Source organism: Apodemus sylvaticus, chromosome 3 (assembly GCF_947179515.1).
Source record: "Apodemus sylvaticus chromosome 3, mApoSyl1.1, whole genome shotgun sequence".
Taxonomy (NCBI): Eukaryota; Metazoa; Chordata; class Mammalia; order Rodentia; family Muridae; genus Apodemus; species Apodemus sylvaticus.
In genome coordinates this window covers 61,433,002-61,455,348 of record NC_067474.1, presented here as the reverse complement: position 1 = coordinate 61,455,348, position 22,347 = coordinate 61,433,002, and the positions used below count along the sequence as shown (strand labels likewise).

The 22,347-nt window shown below is 43.9% G+C and overlaps 1 protein-coding gene across 2 annotated transcripts in view; it reads right to left on the bottom strand.

Annotated features, from left to right (window-relative positions):
- Positions 1–7,301: 7,301 nt before the first annotated feature.
- Positions 7,302–22,347, bottom strand: part of Nr4a3 (nuclear receptor subfamily 4 group A member 3) — a 34,769-nt gene continuing 19,723 nt past the window's right edge. For both annotated transcript variants that reach the window (XM_052176470.1, XM_052176469.1), the window contains 2 exons: positions 20,335–20,513; positions 7,302–7,761 (listed from right to left, as the gene is read on the bottom strand). In XM_052176470.1, the coding sequence (XP_052032430.1) occupies positions 7,514–7,761; positions 20,335–20,513 (427 nt within the window). In that variant the 3' untranslated portion in view covers positions 7,302–7,513. The remainder of the gene's footprint in view (positions 7,762–20,334; positions 20,514–22,347) is intronic.

The following is a 22,347-nucleotide window of genomic DNA, read 5'->3' as shown; positions in this document are numbered from 1 at the left end:
GGTTTATTTTTAGTATCTCCCAATCATAAGTGACTCATACAGAGCCACTGTCTTTATTGCTCCTGAATCTTTCCTACCTGTCTTCCACACAGGCATTTTTGTTGTATCCTGTGTGTTCTGTTTGGGATATAGTTCCGCTCCAATACCATAGTTTACCTCAGAGGCACTTTCCTCTCCCAGAAAAATCTATTGACCAGTTATATACAGCCAACAGACTCACTCACAGAATCCCCAAGGAATTGATCCTTCCCAACTTGCTTCTCTATGGTCTGTAGGTGGGACCTTTGTCTCTCCTGTCTGAGGCGGCATCCACAGTCCTGATGTAAGGATGAAGAAGAAAAGGCAAAAAAAAACAAAAAAACAAAAAAACAAAAAAAACAAAAAAACCCACCGTCATTTTAGATAGGTTTCTAGAATTTGATAAAGTCTTACCAGTAATCTGTGAGTGGAAATTATGTGAGAGATCTCAGTTCTTCTTCTAGAGCAGCACAAGAAACAGATGTGATGCCAGCAAAAGAGCAAGAAGAGTCATGAACAGAGCTGTGAAACCGAAGCAGGAGCCTGAAGTCAGAGCTGGAACAAAACCGGCAGGATTTGTAGTTAACTTGAGGTCTTTGGACCTTCCTATTTGTAGAACAGAGTTTAAAATAACCTCTTCTAGATCCCAGGGAGAAAAGGGCCTTAGCTAACATATGGGTTACAATACAAATCAGACAGGCTCCAATACCACCAGCCTTTCATTTATTTATAAACTGTCCTAAGATACCTCCTATGATGGTGTCCTTGACTCTCCTCCAAATTGATATTTCCACACATAGAGCCATCTCTGGGCCAGGCGACAGTTGTACCATCTCAAATGCTATCTTGAATATGCTATGGCATGTGAATATAGTTCTGACATTTCTAGTCTTCAAGATGGCAATAGGAAAAGATGGGAAATGGGAGACTGGTTAGCTGCTTCTGAAAGGTAACCGCATGCATTGTTTTGAGCAGATTAAGTTTATTCATTAAAAAGAATAGATATAACATACCATAAAATGTTATTTTATAACCACCATATTAATAATTATAAGATATTGTTATAGATTCAGGTGTCATGGAAAATGGAACCTAGGAGGCTCCTCTCTTGCCAAAGTTGCTGATCTGGTCTGGGATGAAGGTCAAAAGTCACAATTCTAGAATGCTAACTGCCTCGGAGCAGGCTAACGCTGCTGGTGCCTGGATTGCACTTTCAAACCCTGGAGGAATTCCTACCTGTTCTCATGAGGAGAGGTACATGAAAATGCTCACGACACGAGCTTAGAGCGAGAGCCAAAAGCAACTCACTGGCTGAAGCAAGACGACTAGAGAAATGACAGCAAATTACAAGAGATAGTAAGGAGTAGTCAGAATTAACCGACTGGAACTCTGCATGTCACAGACAGGTCTCAAATACAGTTTTGATTCTAGGAAAAACTAGTTTCAGAAGCCTGGTTATATACACACAATATTTAATATCATAGCCAATGGTAATCCAATATTTAGAATATGAAGGAGGAAGGGAAATCTGACTGGGCATCAGGGAATCCCAAATGTTCTTGTGTTGGTGGTTCAGAGACGTTTATTATGGCATTCTTTCTGTGTGTATAATGTACTTCAGTTACTTGGGGGCTTTTAAATAAATTCTGTGTATGTGAAATACTTGACTTTTTAATCAGTTATGCATTTTCAATTTTATATTATTTTAATTTCCCATAGGATCCCAGAGTAGGAGTCTGTTCGGAGGAGAGAGAATACTGGTATTTCAAGAGAAGTACCCAAAGGGAATTCAAGAAGGCAGCTCCAGGTTCTTATGCAGTCCAGTGGGTCTGGGATTAGCCAGGGACAAGATTTGAGAGCTGGGGGGCAGCACAGCCAGGGTCTGGAGAGAACCCAGCAGTTTGATGAGTTAGTAAAGAGCAAAGGACAAATGTGTATCACTATGGGTTTCAACCTGTGGGTTGTGAACCCTTTGGCAAAACTCTATCCCCAAAAATATTTACATTACGATTCATAACAGTAGCAAAATTTACAACTATGAAGTAGCAACAAAAAAAATTTTATGGTTGGGGGGTCACCACGACATGAGGAACTGTATTAAAGTGTTGCAGCATTGGGAAGGCTGAGAACCACTGGTGTATTGGATTGGGGCTGTGGCTCTGGGATGAAACTACCTTTTGTTGATGAGCAAGGAACTGGGGTTAAGTGGCAGTCAGTCCAAGGTAGGATCAGGTGGTTACTGAATCCCAGAAGGCAGTGAGGGTGCTAGGGAGGTACCAGCCTGCACTCAAATCCCATGTGCTATCTATGGGATCTTGGATGATAGCTTTAACCTCTCCCAGCCTCCATCCTCCCTTTCAGACTGAGGGCAACCACACTGTCTGAGAAATACTATGCATTAGATGGCACCATGGGTAAATGGCCTTGCTAGAGTATCTTGTGTAAACAGTAGGAGACTAGTCAATGTTAGATCTCTCTTCCATGAAAATAAAATATCTCTGGAGCTATGAGGGGTGAGCTCATCATAACAGGCAACAGTAGGGGCTCGTGATTCCTTGCCTCTGATGAAACTCAGATTGGGCCCGATACAGAGATGGAGGCAATAAATAAGGTTGGGAGGGCATCCTGCAACAACAGGAGTCATGGCATACCCATTAGTGTCATCGAGCAATTTGGGGGCAATCCTGAAGAAGATTCTAGAAACATTTCCTGGAGAACTCTATCCACTGTGAGGGTGTTGAACAACAGAACTGAAGAATCATCTTTTGACATTTGGGATCTTCCAATGGGCTGAGTGCTTTCACAGACAAGCATCCTGACCACTACAGAAAGCCTCTCAGAATTTAAGTTTCTTTCAGTTGTTACTCTGCCTCTAGTACAAAGGCTTGTCAACATCCATGATTTGGGAGAACACGTCAGATCTCTCCTGAAAGAAGGAACTGGCAAAGGATCCCCTGAAATCAGTAGCTAAGGCAAAATGAAAGCAAAACAAAACACAAAAATCTCAAACCACTAAAACCAAAACAATAACAAAATGCACATATAATCAACACTATCCTTGGACAGCATTTAAATCTTACTTGAACCCAGAAGCCAACACTAGCCAGAGAGGAGAAAGCAGGGTGTGAGGACATTTGGGCTGCTGTGATCACAGCCCAGTTATCCGCCTTAGCCAGAAGGTGGGTGTGGTTCCAGCATGCTCCCTTAGAGGATAGAGGAGTGGATGAGCAAAATGTAAACTATACCTTCCAATGGAGTATTTAGCCTTAGAAAAGAAATACTTTCTGGCACGTGCTGCATCCTGTTAAGTGAAATCAGCAAGACAGAAAGGGATAAACCTTGGGGTCAAATTTACAGAAGCAGAAAAGGCTCGCAGGTGCTTAGTGGGTGTAGTTTTCAGCATTGCAAGATGAGAAAATTCCTTACACAGTGTAAATGTACTTAACACTATTGAACAGTGTAGAACAAGAGTATGGTGATACTCTTGTGTAATGTGTATTTTCCACAACGGAAAAAAAAAGTCAACAATGAGCTTCCTGTGTTCGTCCTTGCACATTTATAAAATTCCAGCTACAGACAGATCTGCTTTATTTATCTCTGGTTTCCTGTCCCTTTCTATTCAAACCAGGCCTTTGTCCCTATGGTCTCCAAAAAGTGGGCTTTATTCATTTACTGTTGTTGTTGTTGGTATTGCTTTTGACTTACCATTTACTTTAATTCATATACTTGAACTAATGAGTGTGCTGTCTCCTAAGTTTCACATGGATTTAGATGTCTCGGAAAATGCCCAATGTTGAACTTCCTTAGAAAATGATGAACTGCCTTAGGAAAATCCAAACATTTCTCCTTTCAAGGTATCAATACACTAAAGACATATTGTGCTGAGACTCTGTGAGGTTTTGGAATGAGTTTGAATCAAAACTGTGTCTCTGTGGCCTTCACAAAGAAGGAGTTTCTGATTCGGGCAGAAGGAGTAGAAGAAGCCAGGAGGAGTGTGTGTGTGTGTGTGTGTGTGTGTGTGTGTGTGTGCTCATTCTTGCAGAACCACAGCCTCAATTCTCATAATTTTGGGTTCATAAACAGTATCGTTCTGAGGTAGAAATGATCCCTTCTTGCTTCTGTGAGTAGCCAGCAAATGGTTAGCTCCATCTACGTTATTTGCAGTTGGACAAGAAATGGAGTTTCACAATGTGCGTGTGTGTGTGTGTGTGTGTGTGTGTGTGTGTGTGTTTTCTAGGCCCACCCAGCATGCCTTGCCCCCAGGAAATAGTCAATAAATGGTTATTGAATTTAGAGCGTCCTTCTTCCCAATCGCTGAGGTTTAATCTATTCCCGATTCAGAATTTCTATTAACTTTGCAGCATCACTAAGCCTTTAAAAAAAAATCCATTTGTGGATGTGTTTAAAGACTTCACAGTAAATCTCACTATACCGATTAAGAAAAAGCCGTTAAAGGAAGCATGCTCATTCAACACACCAGTAGCCATTGGTAAAATGTAATTTAATTTAATCATTTAAATTTACATTGTTAATGTACAAGAGCATTTCTCTCAAACCACAGGTTAACACACACTAAAAAGCAATGCTGTTAGAGGAGAAGGGCTTGGGAGACTCAGCCATTTGAAACAAAAGCAAGGCACTCTCCGAGAACAGCAGGTGGAGTCCCATTTCCCCACTGAGGGTGGACTGATGGCCTCTGGCTGGGCAGGTTCACACTGAGACAGCATCCCCTTCGTGGGGAGGGATCACCTGCTTGTCCTCTGCAGAGCTAGTGTGCCATCCACTCTGTGTACACTTGGGTGTCAGCATTTAAAAATGATGACCTAAGAGGCTCTCATAGTCGTGATAACTATGGAAGACAGAAGAACACTGGCTGTATATGTCTTTCCTTTCAGCACTAGTGTCTGGCCCTTAACTAAAACAGCTTCATCATTCTTCAAACCAGCAGGCAGATGCTTAGACAGTTCTTTCCCTTCAATCTGCGGGTGTAAGACAGAAGGGGGAACAACATTTCCCAGAGCACCGTGCTGTTTTGCTTTGCCTTTCAGACAGGACAAAAAAAACAACAACAACAAAACAAAACAAAAAAACCAAGGATTAACTTTCCAATACTCAAGGTGCACAAGAAGGTTATGTATGCTCAGTACTTCTAATTTATTCAAATTCAAATTGAATTTGGTCTGAAGCGATCTCGTGTGAAATGTTAGCTTTCCTGATATTTAATAATGTTTATTACGTTTGCATATAAGCTCAACAAATTAATGCCAAAGTACTACTTTATTCAAGGCTGTCTGCAGGTAAAACGTTAGTATGAGTGACTATGTTTAAAAGTCTATTTTCCTATAGATGCAGTAAGGGAAGGTGAATTAAGTCTGAGTATTTATTCTGCTGCTAGCTGTTTGCCCTGCAATGGGCCCCTAGGCTTCTCCTTTCTGAATTTCAGGAGATCTGATCAGACGATGAGCCAGGCCCCTTCCAAGTCTGAGGTTCAAAAATCTTAACATTTCAAGCCCTGTCATCTCGATAGGAAGGTAAAGATATTTCATAAAATCTTATACAAACAAAACACAAGATCAAATATCTGAATGAGTTGCGAAAAAAGGAGAGGATATGACTTGTTATCTGGGTTACACTTTGCAGCAATTAGGCAATTCATTTGGCATTTGTTTGATTGTATAATTTAATGACAATATAAACAGTGTAGTTTGTTATTATCTTTTTAAAAAGACTAAAGCAAAAATGATTAAAAGCTAACAAAAGCTACTATGACATCAGTTTGACATTCAAAGTTTTGAGTCTTAGCAAAACGGCCAAAGGTATCTTGACTTGATACAGAGTATATAATATAAAGACTTTTAGACCTTAAAATCTTCAAACATTATCAGAATTTAGCAAAACATAAGCAAAAATTTCATATCAAAGTGCTAAACAGTGCTGCCTTAAAGGTCACTGCAAATGAAGGATAAAATAACTGCGTGGGAAGTGACATTTATTGTACAAATGGTTAATAAAAAGACACATTATAAATATATATGTAACCTGCTATGTTTATATATATATGCTTATTTAATTTCTAATTGGTGTATCCAAGTCACCACAAACACCCCATTTGATAATTCTGTAACTCAGCCTCCAGGAGCTGGTGGTCTTGCAATAAATACAGGCAAAGCTATTACAATATAACGTGCATACAAATGTTCATACAAATAAGGACACTATGCAACAAATTATTTCATAATAATATGGCATCAACAGTAGAAACATATAAAAGGGGCACAAACACGGAATGTTGAACCGCAACCCACTAATCTTCTCTAGTACTCACATTAATACTATCTTTTCTTCTTTTTTTTTTTAAAGATGATTCTCTTGCTTTCCAAAATTGTCTCTAATGATTAACAAAAATTATATTTTATATATATATATGTATATATATATAAATCCTTATCATCTCTGGTGTTTACCCTGTATGACCCAGTTCCTACTTATTTGCTTGTTCTCCTAGGGTTAACACTTGATTGAGTCACCCAATGCTCCTTGGGCTTCTGAATGGATGAATCAGGAACTTGCTACAACTGAACTAGATTTAGAGAACTCTGTCCAGGTTGACAAAACACAGCGAAGACAGTTGTATGCAATCCATTTTATAACCTGATCCCACTTCAGGATGGCTGGATAGTCACCAGGGGCCGAATTTCATCAAGAATGGCCTCAAAGTCTTGGAAGGGCCACACCTCCGAAGGGTTTTACAGGGCAGGTGGATCAAGCCTTAGCAAGGAAAATGAGCACACCATTTGATAACATGACTGCCTCCTTCTTATTTTCATATAAAATAAGGGGGAGTTCACAAACAAGACTTAGTAAGACAGCACTCTAAAAAATTGCACTTGTATATGGAAGCAAATAGCCATTATCATTTTGCTAAGTCTGATTTGTAGATAATCTTCCATCTTTTGCCATTTTTTTTAAGAAGAAAGAAACGAAGAAAAGGGAATTCTCTGCCTCGTTTGCACCACGTATGTACCCTTGACACAGGAAGTATATCCTAAAGGGATCAGTCTTAAGACAGCCCTACCCTGGTGAACAGCCCTTGGCTGTTCTTATTTTTAAATACAAAGCAACCATAATCATATTCCCCAGAAAGAGCTTTTAAAAGAGTTATATTATCCTTTCTCCCCACCTCACTGCTGGGATAGCATCATCCAAAAGTGCTTTGTCAGCAATTTCTTTAAAAAAGCCTCATGAACTATTTACCCCCTCCCAACCCACCCACCAAAGCCTAAATATAAAACACAACCCCAACACAATACTCTGCAAGGTTTCTGGCTTTAGGTTGTAAGGAAAGGTGCCAGGAAAAAAAAAAAAGTCTTTGCTTTCTATGGGAGCTGCTTTTCCCCTGACGGAAGGACAGTGTGGGAGGTGTTCAAACCCATCCTTTTGCTCACTTAGTGATCAGGTGCCAGCAGAGCAGGGAGCTAGCTCAGGCTTCCCCTGCTCAGAAAGGCAGGGTGTCAAGGAAGAGCTTGTCGATGACAGAAGGTGGGGACACCAAGTCCTCCAGCTTCAGGTAGAAGATGCGCTGGAGGCCCTGGGTACAAATCTTCCTCAGTTCCACCAGTGCGCGGAGGACCTTGGGCTCTGAGGGCTCCAGAGCCTGCCCCGTCCTCTGGTGGTCCTTTAAGCTGCTTGTGATCTTGTTGCATAGCTCCTCCACTCTCTTTGGTTCTTTTAACCCATGTCGCTCTGTAGAAGGACAGGAAGAAGTTGGTAAGCTTGGGGGGGGCGGGTCAAAGGCACTAGACATCCCAATTAAGGTCTCTCTCCTTTTCTGTCAGAGGGGTTAGGCATTTTACAGCCAGCTTGCCCTTTGTAGACTGGGGTGATAGCTCAGTTGGAAACTCAGTCAGGACCTGCTTTTAATTCCCCAGAACCCACCAGATATGGTGGCACATGCTTGTAATCCAGCCACAGGGAGGCAGAAGTAGGAGGATCTAGTGCTGACCAGCTGGTCTTTCTCACTTGGCTTGGCACAGGAAAGTGAATAAATGCTTCAGTTCCAAACTGAGGAGGGAGCCATGATGTGAGCCCCGTGGCCCCCGAGCCTAAGTGCACTCCTACAGTCTCCGTGTGCTGCTAACCACTGCTGAGAAAAGTCACCTCTCTGTCCTGTGTTCTGTTTCATTCCTCAGAATGCCCACTGACCTGTGCCTGGAACTCTACAAAACACACAGGTCCTCCTAAGGCAGAGAGGGAAAACTCACAGCAGAGAGGGGAAGGCCTGGGAAGACGTGGAGCAGACATTTGTCAAGACATCGGGGCGGGGGGGGGTACCTCTTACTTTCACACAACTATACAGAAAAGGGTTCCCATGTTAGCCATTTGGATCTTTTTGGCCAAGCTGGTGATGTTCTCAGTCACACAGTTGCAGAAAGCTGGCATTTGAAGCCCATCTTCCAGGAAGAGTTTGTTCTCTGGCTAGAAAACTTTGTTGGGTCTCACTATGACACAGGACCTGACATCCCACACAAGTGACTTTTACAGCTGGTGTAAAGTTGAACCTCTTTTCTAAGGGAAGAGCGGGGTCTCCTCTATTCCTAGTTTCCTTCTATTGGTATATTTATATCTAAAAACCATGTTTATTTATTTGTGTGTGTGTTCCTGTGTGTGTGTGTGTGTGTGTGTGTGTTTGTGAGCATTGACCTTAGTGTCTTCCTCAATCCCGTCCTTATATAAAACTACACATTTTGAGGGGCACAAGGTATCTTTCTAAACAGTGATCTAGCTAGCATTAGCTTCTAACCTCTCCAAGATTTAGTTGTTTTAGTCATAGGTCTTGTTAGAAAAGTTATTGCTCTGAAGCAAAAGCTAAAGAAAGCAACTACCAGGACAATTTTTCTTTCTTGTCCCAAATAAAAGAGGCCTGCAAAGCAGGAAACCTGTGTTCTCATAGTGTGGTTAGTGGATATGACTTTCCTCACCAGGGCCTTAAGAGAGGAGGCTGGATTTAAGGGCTCTTAACGCCCCCCCCTTCCAGAGCTGTTGGTTAAGATGTATTTAAGTACATCATGGAATCTGCCCCCAGTGTCTCACTGAATTATGACTTGCAGGTTTCTGTTGGAATGAGGTGTTTCATAGAGAAAGAAGCCCTGGGTTTGGAACTGAATCCATGTCTGGCTCTGTCCTTTGCCTGGGACCCAATCTATTCAAGACTCAATGTCTTCTTCCTACGCGGGTGGAAAGCGCGCAGATCTTAGTCCTATTCTTCTTATTCATCTTAAACATCAGACAGTGAATTGACAGAAAACTGCGATCGTTACATAAATGTCCTCCAACTAATATGATATTACCAATACCAATTTTAGAGTGCCACACACCAGGATAGTCAGCCCCTGAGACAGTGGCTGTCACTTGGTAAACAGGAGGCAACTGAATGACTAAACAGAAACAGAGCCTCAGTATCCCAAGCTCTGCAGCTCTTGATTTTGCTTGCACTAGGAAACTATTAGCTGGTTAGCCCGGGGCAAAGCTCCGCACTTGGTTTATCCTTACTAGATGCAGAGTCCCCCCCCCCCCCACCTTCCCTCCGTGCTGAAGGCTAAGAGTGAACCTCTAGGAATCCTGTGTGTAGTGGGGGAGCTGCCAAAAGTTTACACCGTTCTCCCCAAAGCATAGAACCAGGTAGCGAGTTTGGCAGTGAATTCAAGAGGTATAAAAATGTCCATAGCCCCTGACCAAGCTACCACAATTCCTGAGAATTTATCCAAAGAAGAAAGTCAAAGAAAACAAAAACAACAATGCTGTATGTATGGAAACATTGGACACAACATGAATCTGTTACCGCCCCACACCCAAGAACCTAAACAAAGCAAGCACTGGGAACAGGGGCAAAGATGAAGAACAGGGGTACTGTTCAGTGAATAACAGCATAGCCATACATGGAAGATCCTGAAGCTGTCAGAGATAAGTATGAAGATTACTAAACAATATGGAAAACACCAGTAACATTAAATGAAGAAGAGAGTTTTAAATAGCCCCAGCTATGATCTCATCTATGCAAAAATAATAATAAAAATCTGTGACTGATAAGATGACTGACCAGGTAAGGGTATTTGTTGCCTGGTCTGATAATCTGATTTTAGTCTATGGTCTCCACGCAGTAGAAGGAGAAAAATGGATTCCCCCAGGCTATTTTCTTTGACTTCTAGAATTGCACTGTGGAACATACACAAATGCACACATACACATACTATAAAGAAGTGTAGCAGAGACTGAAGGAAAGGCCATTTAGAGACTGCCCTACCTGGGGATCCATCCCATATAGTTACCAAACCCAGACACTATTACGGATGCCAACAAGTGCTAGCTGACAGGAGCCTGATAGAGCTGTCTCCTGAGAGGCTCTGCCAGTGCCTGACAGATACAGAAGTTGATGCTTACAGCCAACCAATGGACTGAGCACAGGGTCCCTGATGGAGGAGCTAGAGAAAGGACCCAAGGAGCTGAAGGGTTTGCAGCCCCATAGGAGGAACAACAATATGAACCAATCAGTACCCGCAGAGCTCCCAGGGGCTAAACCACACCAAAGAGTGCACATGGAGGGACCCATGGCTCCAGCTGCATATATAGAAGAGGATGGCCTGGTCAGACACCAATGAGGGGAGAGGTCATTGGTCCTGCAAAGGTCCAATGCCCCAGTGTAGGGGAATGCCAGGTCAGGAAAGTGGGAGTGGGTGGGTTGGTTAGCAGGGGGATGAGGGGATGGGATAGGGGATTTTCAGAGGAGTAACAAGGAAAGGGGATAACATTTGAAATGTAAAAAAAAAGCAAATATCTAATAAAAAAGAAGGATATTTTCTTTTCTTCACAAAAAGGATGAAAATATTTGTGAGATAACTGGATGTTTTTTTTTTTAACCTTTCTTTTAAAAATGTCTAGGTTAGTGCTAGTTGGAGAATACTATTAAAACAGAACAAGATGAGAGATGGTCCTTCATGAAGTCCTGTCACAGATACAACATGACCAAGTACTAACTTGCCGATATTTAATTCTATTAGCATTGTGATACATCGAATCTGATTTACAAGCTGGGGAGAGGAGGTGTCTCTCACAATCAAATGCCAGTCCGTTAACTGAGGTCTTTCCAGGGCCTCCTGTCTCACAGAACATCCGAGATTCTATGCTCATTATAGGATGAAGGAACTGAGCAATGTTTCGGTGTGATGTGGTGGTTGGGGGCGGGGCTGCTGATTGATTGTGCGACCTTAGAGCTAGGCTTCCTCTTGGCCAAACTCACAGAAGGGAGCATGGAGTTTTCTCTGCTCTCCAGCCAGTGGCGGCTGCTCAATAACTATGGCAACCATTATTTATTCAGTGAATTGAAGTGGAGATCGATACCTCCTGCCAGCTGGATCAACCGGGCCTGGAATTCCTTGAGGAATTCATAGACACTCCTGTTAGGAGCCAAAGGCACCTCACTCTGTCTTTGTTGTCGTGAACACTCTCAGGATATGTGGCTTCTCTAGTTTTCCATAGGAGGTAAGACAAAATTCAGTCTCTGTGTAGACTCCTGCCAGCAGCCAGCAAGGTTTTCAGAACACCAGGGACTCACCAACTGTCTGGGACCTTCTCAGCAATTTAAAATTCCTTAAAATTCTAATCACTGACAGCCAGTCAAAGGGAACTCCCCCCACCCCTTGCAGATTGGCAAACAGCTAGAGTTCATAATACAGAGGGAGAGAGGGAGTCAGGTGCTTTCTCATTTCACAGAGATTTATACAAGGAAGATTAAGATTTTTCTGGGCAGGAGGGGTGTAGCTTAGTGGTAGAGTACTTGCCTAGCACACATGATGGCCTGGTTTGAATCCTCAGCAGCAACAACAACCAAAAAATTCTTGTCACCCCTTCCAATGACTTAACCAAACAAGCTTTTTGCATTAGGTTTATACACTCATTATACAGTCCTACATTTTAATATTATGTTTCCAAGATGTCAAAACAGAACTCCTAGAGTCATGGTTAAGTATTAGTTATATATCACAAATATTGTGTGTGCACATCGGAAGTGATTTGATCTGCTTTGTTTAAATTCCCACCTATGAGAAGAATCTCCACTCAAGGCACCACAAACCCAGAGTCAGGGTCCACCTAAGCCTGGCAGGTCAGACACTTTAACCTGTGACTAGAACTCATTTAATAACCTTTAGGTTCTACTGTTTTAGATTATTTTAGCTCAGAATGAGGCAAGGCAAATGTTTTCTTTAATTAATATGTAAGAAGACTCAAAGAGTTAAGTGACTTCCCTAGGGCTGAAATTAGCAAGGGACCAGTTTCTTTCAAACCAAATCTGAGAATTTCTCTCAACCACTAGCTGACTACCTGCCTCTGACTGCCTCTAACTATTAGAAAGTTTCTCTTCAGCCTGAGATGAGCTGGCCTTCCTTCAGCAGCCTCCTACTTTCTGTGGACCTAATTAACTAGTGGTTAATTACTTCTTCCAATAGATGTTTATTAAGTACCTACTCTGGGGCAAACAGTACTAGAGACAGTGGGGTCGGAGCAGTGAAGAAAACAGCTCACTCTACTGTGTGGGGCAGTTAGAATCTAAAGACAAGTTTGGATTCCTATTAGCACAGTAGCATATTAGACATCCATGCCACAGAAGGCTCTGCTGAGTGTGAAGAGGGCAGGAGAGAGTTGGAGGGAAAGAGAAGGAGGCAGGAGGAGAGGAAGAAGGAAGAGGAGAGGTGGAGAGAAGAGGGGAGGAGAGGAACGGGTGGGATTGACCGAGGGAAATCATGAGACACCTGCTCATGTACTTCTCCTCAGCCAGTTGGGATCTACTCATCTCAGATCCAATATTCTGTCAAGGAAACTTCCTTCTTGGCTCCATGCAGATTCTCTCCTAGTACAGGATCTCCCTTTGCAGGACAAGCAAGTTTGAAATCTGATACTCATGTGACAATTGCCTGCCTCTTTCCTTTGGTTTAAGCTTCCTGGAGAAGTGTCCTATATTTACTTACTGTGGTTCCACCTTCTGCACCAAACCTAGCACACCAAGGACACTTAATACACATCAGATAGATAAATCTGTAAGTTGGAAGATCAAAGTCATTTAAGAAACGATTAAATGAATACTAAGCGTGGAAGTTGCTCAGATGAAACGAACGAGCTGGGGGCCTTTAAGAAGCTCACAATACTAAAGAACTTAACAAACTCCCAGAGTTCCCAGGCAGAAGCTCCCCTCTTCGTACCTCCCAGCTCTGTCAGTTATTAGCTGGGTGACTACACTTTTTTCTGTTTCCACACTTGGGAAAGAGGGCTAAAAATGCCAGTTGCCGCTTGTCTTGCTCTGAGAATTAAATGATCTTTACATACCAAGTACTTGGAATAATGTCAGGCACTTGGAATGTAGTAGACACTTAATAAATACTTGCAAATACTTTGTTTAAAAAAAAAACTCAATTCATTATCTTTCAGGTCAGCTATGGCTTTGAGTTCATCGGCCAATGGCACAGAAATCTTCCTTCTCCCAAACTCATAATAACCTGTGGGGATTCCTCCCCCAGGGCCCTACCCCAGAAATTTTAGCTACTCTCTGCATGGTGTTCCTCGCATCTGTGTTTTCTCAATGAGAATTTCCTCTGGACGAGATCTCTAATATTTGCTGCCTACGTTGTTTTAATTGATTTCGACTGGCTTTTTTCTCCCTGTGATCCATCTCAGGTACTTCCAAACTTATTAAGCAACACTAAAACCACACATGTAAAACTCTTGGTGCTGTGCCAGGCACGGTCTAAAAAAATATTAGCTAGTATTAATGCCAAAGAAGCCCAATTAACAATAGGTTCCCTTGTTCCTCAAGGAGTGGCTCGCATCTCAGCAGAGCCAACAAAGCCCAGGAGCCTGTGAGCAATGCAGAGCCTTAGGCCCTGCTCCGGGCCCACACGATTAGCATGTGCCACTTCATACTGTGCCCAGTGCTCTGTGTGCCAGGTGGAGAAGTTCTGCCCTAGTGAGCCTTTGCCCTCAGAGCCTCTGGGTGGGCAGCATCTCTACCCTATGCTCACCTCATCTCTGTAAACCTCATTTCCAGGGCTTCTTATTTTACTTTCACGTGGGACTGCCTAGGAGAACTCTCTCCCAAAGAACTCTGTTCCCATTTCAAGGCTGTATGTTGGTTTCTGACACTGAGCTGACTTTTGCTATTTTACAGTTCACACTTCCGCCTCTTGGTCGCTACGAGAAGCGCCAGGATCTCTACCTCAGAGCAGAAAGCAGTGGGTAGAGACAGGGATGGACAGGGTTCAGCAGTGACCCATCCCCCCAAGCCAGCTTTTTGAGCAGGTCTTGGGGCACTGGCCAACTCTGAGAGGATGACACGGTTCTAGCCAAGGAGGAAGAAACGAAATGGGGCTGTTACCGAGACAGCAAACATCGAACAGGACTTCCTGCTCTGAGCGCCTCCTCTTTCTCTAGAAAGTCACACTGCTGCTACTTGATGAGCCATGTATCCTCTGCCAACCGCCGGGCAGTCCCAGAACCCACAGTGGTCAGGGGGCCGCGAGTCAGGTACAGGGGCACAAAGCTGTCTTTTTTGTCTGTCTCTCTAAGACCATGGACTCCTTAAGGGGCAGGGACTATGCGCCTGGCACCTGGCAGAGCTCACAGACACCAGCTGAATTCATCTAAGTTGAAATCATGCATCTCTCGGGGAGCCAGGCTATTTTCTAATAACAATGGTGGGTTAAAAATTATTTAGAGTTTCCTAATTTGAGAGACTTACTGATATTTACAACACATCTATTCAATCAATGCCGGTCGTGCACCAGACAGGTAAATTTAAAGACTGCTAGGATTCCTCTTGTCCTTAGGCTTTTGTTTGGGCCCCAAAGTATATCCCAAGTGTGGCCAGATGAAGACCCGAATTCAGATCCTGAAAATGCTCCCCTTCTTTTCCAAACTATATCATTCTGTCAAATTTCGTCCTAATCGCCCTTGCCACGTTGTTGATAGCTGTATTTGGTGCAAAAATCAGAATGGCCAGATATTCAAAGCAAGCAGAAGCGCTCTGGAAAGGCAGCGTGAGGGATCAGCCAAGTGTTGATCTCACCACTGCCCCTAGATCTGCCTTTCTTCTGCCTCCATCTTAGAGGCCATGTTCCAATAAGACCAGAAAAAATAGAAGAGAAAGAACTCGCTGTTCTACCTGAATCTGTTAAAAAAAAAAAAAAAAAAAAAAAACCTTGGGAACTCCTTTTGGGCACCAAAATTTCTTCTGCTATCTGGCTCCAAAGGACCTTTTAGATCATATTTCTGTACCAGTCACTAGACTGATAGAAAATACATGCTTATACTCCAAGGTTAGTTGAGTGTAGTTCATAGTGATAAGGTAAGTATCCCAGTGAGTCAGTTGTTTCACTGACAAACCTTTATGTTTTCCCAGAGCACAGAGGCTGCGTGCAAGCCGGTGCCTCCAGAGGTAGCAACACTGTCTTCCAGAGTAGACTCCTGCCTCTGCTCTCATGCTTGCTTCAGGTCAGGAAGTCATTCAGAATCATAGCCTGGATTCTTTGTAATGTTCTCCTCTTTCTGCTCTGGTCATGTATATGATTAAATACATGAAGAAAGTAATTGGACCGTCCATGATTTCCCCACAACTGTGCTGGGGTGTTTTATGGTCACGCCCCGGCTCCTCTCTGCCAGTGACCTTTTTCATCTAAATGCTACTGCTTTGGGAAGTTACTCATGACCAGTACATTGAGCGTTCTTAATTCCCCACAACGTAGCAATTACCCAGACTTCATCTTCACCGAATCTATCCCTTTAAGGACCTAAATGTTTGCAGATATAGTGGCTCTTGCCTGTAAACTCAGAACTCTGGAGGCAGAGACAGACAGATCTCTGTGAGTTCCAGGCCCGGGCTGATCTACAGAGTGAGTTCTGGCACAGTGAACATAGTGAAACACTGTCTCAAAAAACCAAAAACCAAACCAAATTAAAACAAAAGAACCTAAATGCTAACCACCATGCAGAGAGCTCCTTATAGCATATCTTGGCAGATGACAAAATTCCTGTTATCAGGATGCATGCCCAGCTCATCTTCCTATTCCTGCGCCTACAGCCTGGCCTGGAGAGGCCCCAACGCCTGGACTTTGTAAAGTGGGAACTCCACACTAACTTTCTGTTGGGAGGATGGCGAGTCAGTAACAACACACTGCACCCCTATCAATGTCAAAGAAGCAAAGCGTTCACATTGCTCCAGGGATGTGGCTTTGACAGGAGGCATTGGTTAGGGCAGATGAACTGGGGACCCAGAAAACATGTGAAAACCACAAACTGTGGGGGAACTCCCTATTACTGTAGGATGGGAGAGTGATCAAAAAGAGACTGCTTCCTGTCCCATCTCACCACCCAGTACTTCAGGGGAGGAAGAAGAAAAATAAATTAGGGGGAGACATCATGTTTGAGTAAACTACCACCACTATTCAATTTCTGAAGGCTTCTTGTGGAAGCTAGACTGGGTAATGGGCTAAACTCCCTCCTCCCTTTCACAGGTGCCTCTCTGGTTTCAGAACAGACAGTTTTTTTGAATGAATTTCCCCAGGGCTCATCTGATGCTCCACAACCACTTTCTGACTATGAGGCCTCCTGCCATCAAGATTCCTGGGACTGCCCACTCAACGGCGAGTGGAGATTCACAACGGTGAGAACACTTCTTAGGCATTTTTCTTCTGCTGCTGACCAATGCTCTCATGTATCCCAGATCCTTCCCAGCTACCAAATCCTAAGAGTTTTATGAGATTAGAGGGCGAATTCTGCTTGTGTGATATCTGCAGCACCTCTGACAGCTTGCTCTAGAAAGGCTGTTGGGAATGAAGGCAGGAACTGGAGCTGACCCGTGAAAAAGACCTACATACCAATCATTCCGCCCAGTCAGTCTTCCTCACTGTTTGGTGATCACTGTCCTTTGAGTCGCCCAAGTGTCTAAGGAAGTAGACACCATCCGTACTATACTGCCTTGTTTTGTTTGAGACAGGCTGGTCTGGAACTCACCGTGTAGGACAAGCTAGCCTTGAACTCACAATCCTCTTGCTTTGGTCTCCTGGGTGAGCCCTCGTGCCCAGTTCTTACTGCCATACAAAGCTACCAACTTTTCTTTATGACACTGAGTTTGATTTTATAGTGTTCAAGGTTTCCAAAGAGAAGGACAGGTCGGACCCCAACTTGAGGGAACTTCCATCAAGGCCACCCCAAGGAGAGGCATAAAGAGAGCTAACGTTTTCCAAGAGTCCAGTTTGGTTGCCATCAGCCCAGTCTTTTGTAACCTGTAGGTTACAAAAGTGTACTGCCACCCCATGGAATAGATGCTATTATCCCCATCTTGTGGAAGAGGAAACAGAAGTGCAGGGAAGTCCTTGCTAATGGAACACCGGACTCCAGGTTAATAAGGGGGTTACTAGAACCAGAAACCCATGCTTTTCCTGCCATGCCAACCTGCCTCTTCCTCCAGCAGTCTCTGCCTGAGTGGGCAGTGGGTTGGTCAGCTCTGACCACAATTCAGCACAAATGGGAGGCACAGATGAGCACCACCTTCCGCTCAGTTTCTGCTCTGGATGCTTTGTGGACTCTTTGGGTTGGGAACACCTGGTACCCTGGGGTCCATTAACTTCCATAGAGCAAAACAGAGCAAGAACTGGCTTCATAAACCAGGCCCTCCTTGTGAGGTGCAGCCCCTATACTATTTATTTCCTCTTCTCCTTCCTGACCTACTTTGTGCTCAAAGCCAGCAGCCACTGTAGATCATTCTAGAATGCAAGTCTGGCCATCTTGTTCCTCTGTTCAAAGATTTCTGTGGCTCTCCACTGATCTCAAGACAGACCCCACCTGCCTCACCGGGTGCGGAAGGCTGAGGAAAGGTTCTGTGTCCTGTGACACTCTTTCTGAACGTCTAGTGGCTTCTCCCAACACTAGACTGTTTAGCCATTTCCTTTGTGACACTTAGGTCAGTCATATTTTCAGTAGCTTTGGGAGATTTTTATTTATGCTTAGAGTTATTATTCCTTCCACAGTGACCTGTGGAAATTCTCTGCTCCCTAGCCTGTGGTCTCTTGACACTTGATCCCCTCTCCAGCATCTCCACATTCTGTTCAACCCTCTGCATCCTGTGGATTAATTGACACATCCTGTCTCCTCCAGGCATGTGTGTCATCACCTTTGAAAATCCAGTTTCATGTGAGTCAGCACCTAGACCAGTGGCTATATGTTCAACTCCTATTCCTGTAGTGATACAGCAGTGAACTTGTTTTAGTTGAAGGCTGAAGCCTGCTCAAAATATTTTTTGTCTTTTGTAAATAAACTCAATCCTATGTCTATACTTTGCAGTTTTTTGGATGTCTACCTGTCCCAGAAATGCTGAATGGGTCTGAAATGGAGCTGAAGATCTAGATGACAAAGTGACCTTGGGGCTAGTCTCATTAGAGTCTTCCGAGTGAAGTGCTTGGTTTTTTTTTTTTTTTTTTTTTTTTTTTTTTTTTTTTTTTTGAGACAGGGTTTCTCTGTGTAGCCCTGGCTGTCCTGGAACTCACTCTGTAGACAAGGCTGGCCTCGAACTCAGAAATCTGCCTGCTTCTGCCTCCCAAGTGCTGGGATTAAAGGCGTGCGCCACCACCACCCGGCAAGTGCTTGGGTCTTAAACAGCAATTTGTTTTTATGTGTTTTGCTGTGACATCAGAAGACCGGGCCAGTGGAATCCATACCCACTAAGGCTGCCTTTGCTTTTGTTTCATAATATTGGAATACTATGATAGCTCTCATAAGAACCAATCTTCTCACCCAGGACTAAAGACCAGGAGCAGAGAGTCGTGTACATGACTAGCCTGGTCTCTGGGGACACACAGACACACCTAACTCTGGCTCACATATGACATAAGTAGATGCAGGTAAGCAGTGCTTAGGCTAGTGGTTCCCAACCTTCCTAACACCGCGACCCTTTATTACAGCTTATAATCAAAAAATTATTTGCATTGCTCCTTCATAACTGTAATTTTGCTACTGTTTTGAATCATAATGTAGATATCTAATATGAAGATGGTCTTAGGTGACACCTATGAAAGGGTCATTTGACCCCCGCCATAGGTTTGTGATCTGCAGGTTGAGAACCACCAGCTTCTGCAAAGCAAGGCTGTTTTTAGATAGGAGAGGGCAGCTTTTCTCAGTGATCAGTGTCACCTATCTGGGAAATATTTCCTCTAGCCAAGAGCACATCCAGCCTGAACTTGACTCTCAACCAGTCAGCCTTGTTGGGCTTGGGTCTGACCCAAAGGAGGAGGAATTTTCAGATCCAGTTAACCCTTTCTGGAGCTTGCATCTCAAGGCACTTTCTCCCCCGGGTCCACTGATGATCACTGATGAAGATGCAACTTAACAAGAAACTGCAAGGATGAAGGATGAAGGGGCCCACAGCAGCTCCTCCAGGGGACAGGGTGATGGGCATGTAACGAAAGAGCAGAGTAATATCGAAACTGAGCACTTTTGTGTGTGTGTATTTTCATGGTGTGTGTATCTGTGTGTGTGTGTGTACATCCTTGGGTATCTTCTTTAGGAATAGCCCCTACCCTTCTTAAGACAGAATCTCTCACTGGTCCAGAGCTCACCAGTTAAGAGGCTGGGTGACCAGCAAGCCCTCAGGTATCATCCTGTTCTACCTCCTCCGAGTTGCGATCATGAGCTCATGCCATCACACCTAGCATATTTAAATGTGGGTTCTGGGGACTGAATTCGGGCCCTCGGGCTTGCGAGGCTTGAGTATTTTACTACTTGACTATCTCCCCAACTCTAGAAATGGAACAAACTTTATACTTCTGTTTTTGAACTTTTTAAAAGCCGAGGAGTTGAGTCGTTTCTCACTTTTTGACAAATCCCCATTTTTCTCGATTCTCTCCTAGCCAGGATTAGTAGATAATGCTGTCTTCCATAGGCTGTAGCTCTTTAATGCACTCTAGGTCTCTACGCAAAGACTGGGAAGAAGTCCAAAGGAATGGCAGGTTGGTTAAAATGATCTTTCTGGTGACCTTTTGTAAAAACAGCCTTGAAGTAGCCAAGTCAACTGCTAACAGGCTCCAGAGGAATCGGGCTCTGATTATAACTCAATTGCACTGATCCTCTCTCCTAGAAACTCGGAAGGGTAAGCTGTGGACACATGCTTTCTTTGCTTAAAGTAGTCAAACTTGGTGGTTAGCTATCAGAAGCACAGAAGCCACCTGGTCACAGGTTAGAGAAAGGGGCCACAGTCGCCAGCTTTTGGGAGCTGGCGCTTACCTGTGATCATACTCAGTGCTGACAGGCAGGCTAAGGCTTGGATATCAAGGTTCAGGCTCTGCAAATTTAAAGAAAAGTCTTTAATGGAGTCGAGCCACTCCCCAAATCCGCGAAGGCACTGAAGTCGATGCAGGACAAGTCCATTGCAGAACACAAACTTATCTTCAGCAGTGTTTGACCTGGGGGGGTTGGGCAGAGGAGGGAGACACACATTAGACAGGTCTTCTCAGTCTGGCTAACATGGTATCATCATAATTCATAGGTACCAACATCACACGGGGGAGGGGGCAGTGCTGAAAGCTATGTGCGGTACTGTCATCAGCAAAGGTGTGCTCCTGGGATGGAACAGCCTGCACCATCTGTCTGTGCTAACATCCTTAAAGAACATGGGCCAACACTCCTGTTTTCCTAGGGCTAGCATAGCTAATGACTTGTCTGGGATGAAATGTGGAGAGGCAAGTTCTTGGATAATATCTAGTCCAGTGATTCTCAGCATGTAAGCCATGACCCCTTTGGGGGTGGGTGTCCATAGGGGGTCCCCTAAGACCATCTGCATATTAAATATTTACATAATAATTCATAACAGTAGCAAGATTACAGTTACGAAAATAATTTTATGGTTGGGGGTCACCACAGCACGAGGAATTGTATTAAGGGGTCACAGGGTTAGGAAAGTTGAGAACCACTGGTCTGGGGGAAGCCCAGCACATGACTTCTCGCTGACTCATATGTTACCCTGTTGAAATCAGTGTCACACATGATTATTGACAGGAGTCCCTCACAACAGCAGCCCTACTAGGTTCACAGGAGTGAGGAGCAGATTATAAGACCCTCAGCAGCCATTGCGGTCATTACAGTCTTTCCTTGACCCTGCCTTTCCACACTCAGAAGTGTGTAACACTGCCGCACCCAGTTCATGCTGCCAAGGGCGGTGCTGAGGTGTACAGGAGGTAGGAGACTGAATCAGGGGAGCCATCTATGCACCTTTTGGGAGGTTATCACTCATGCTAGGTATGACTTTTTGGTGGGGCATCTTTGGGGGGCACCAATATTGCTGTAAGGAAACCCTTATATATGCTCCCATTAGTGAACCCAGCAAACATCCTGGTTCATCATCCTGAGCTTGGATAAAATCATTTCTTTGGCCTATTGTTGGTCCCCTATCTGGGGTGAATAGACCTTTGTTAGGAGGTCTCCTGAAGTAAAGTCATACAATGGCCTCTCTCTGCAGCAAATGGGAGATTTCCCCTTGGGGCTTGCAGTCAAGGCTGCTCCTGTATTTCCTTAAATGCCAGAAGCTGATAAGGCCTGGGGCTAGACACTGTGATTCCATTATGTAAACTCAAAGCAACAAGTTTCTCCAAGTGCCAATCACAGAGTCAAAGGTGGCAGAATGTATTATCTCCTTGAACTTAAATAAGGGAGCTATAGAGGGCTGTTTCTAAATTTGCCAGTGTGTTCAGAACCATCCCCTTCCTTATAAAAGGAGTCCTGGAACCTCCATCCGACATGATGGCTTAGCAGTGTAACCTTGGGTATCCTTTCATCTCTCTGGACTTCCTTTCTCTTATCTATGAAACAGGAATTTAATCATAATTTCCTAAGGTTGCAAAGGGAATTAAATAAAATGAAGGCTTTTGAAAGCCTGTGCACATTCTAGCACACAGAATGATTCAGAGAGTACTAGGTGTAACTGAGTCTCCATTTTGTGGGCTCTTTAATCTTGGCTGTTCCTTAACTTTCAAATATCTTGCTCCCCCTTTCTCTCTCCAGGTCGATTGCATCCGCAAGGCAGTGTCTGCACTTCCGGATGAATAGCTCCATTCATCCCTTCACTCAGCCGGCAGTTACTGAGCACGGCGGATGAGAAGCTCCTGGACACAAGCACTGCAGAGAGCTTGGTGAGCTGCGCTGCCCACCCGCAAGGAGCTTTTCCTCTGCTTGGTCCTATGGTGACAGGCACCTCGCTACCAACTCTCATGGGCACTGCCCTGGCTTTAAACTAAAACAAGG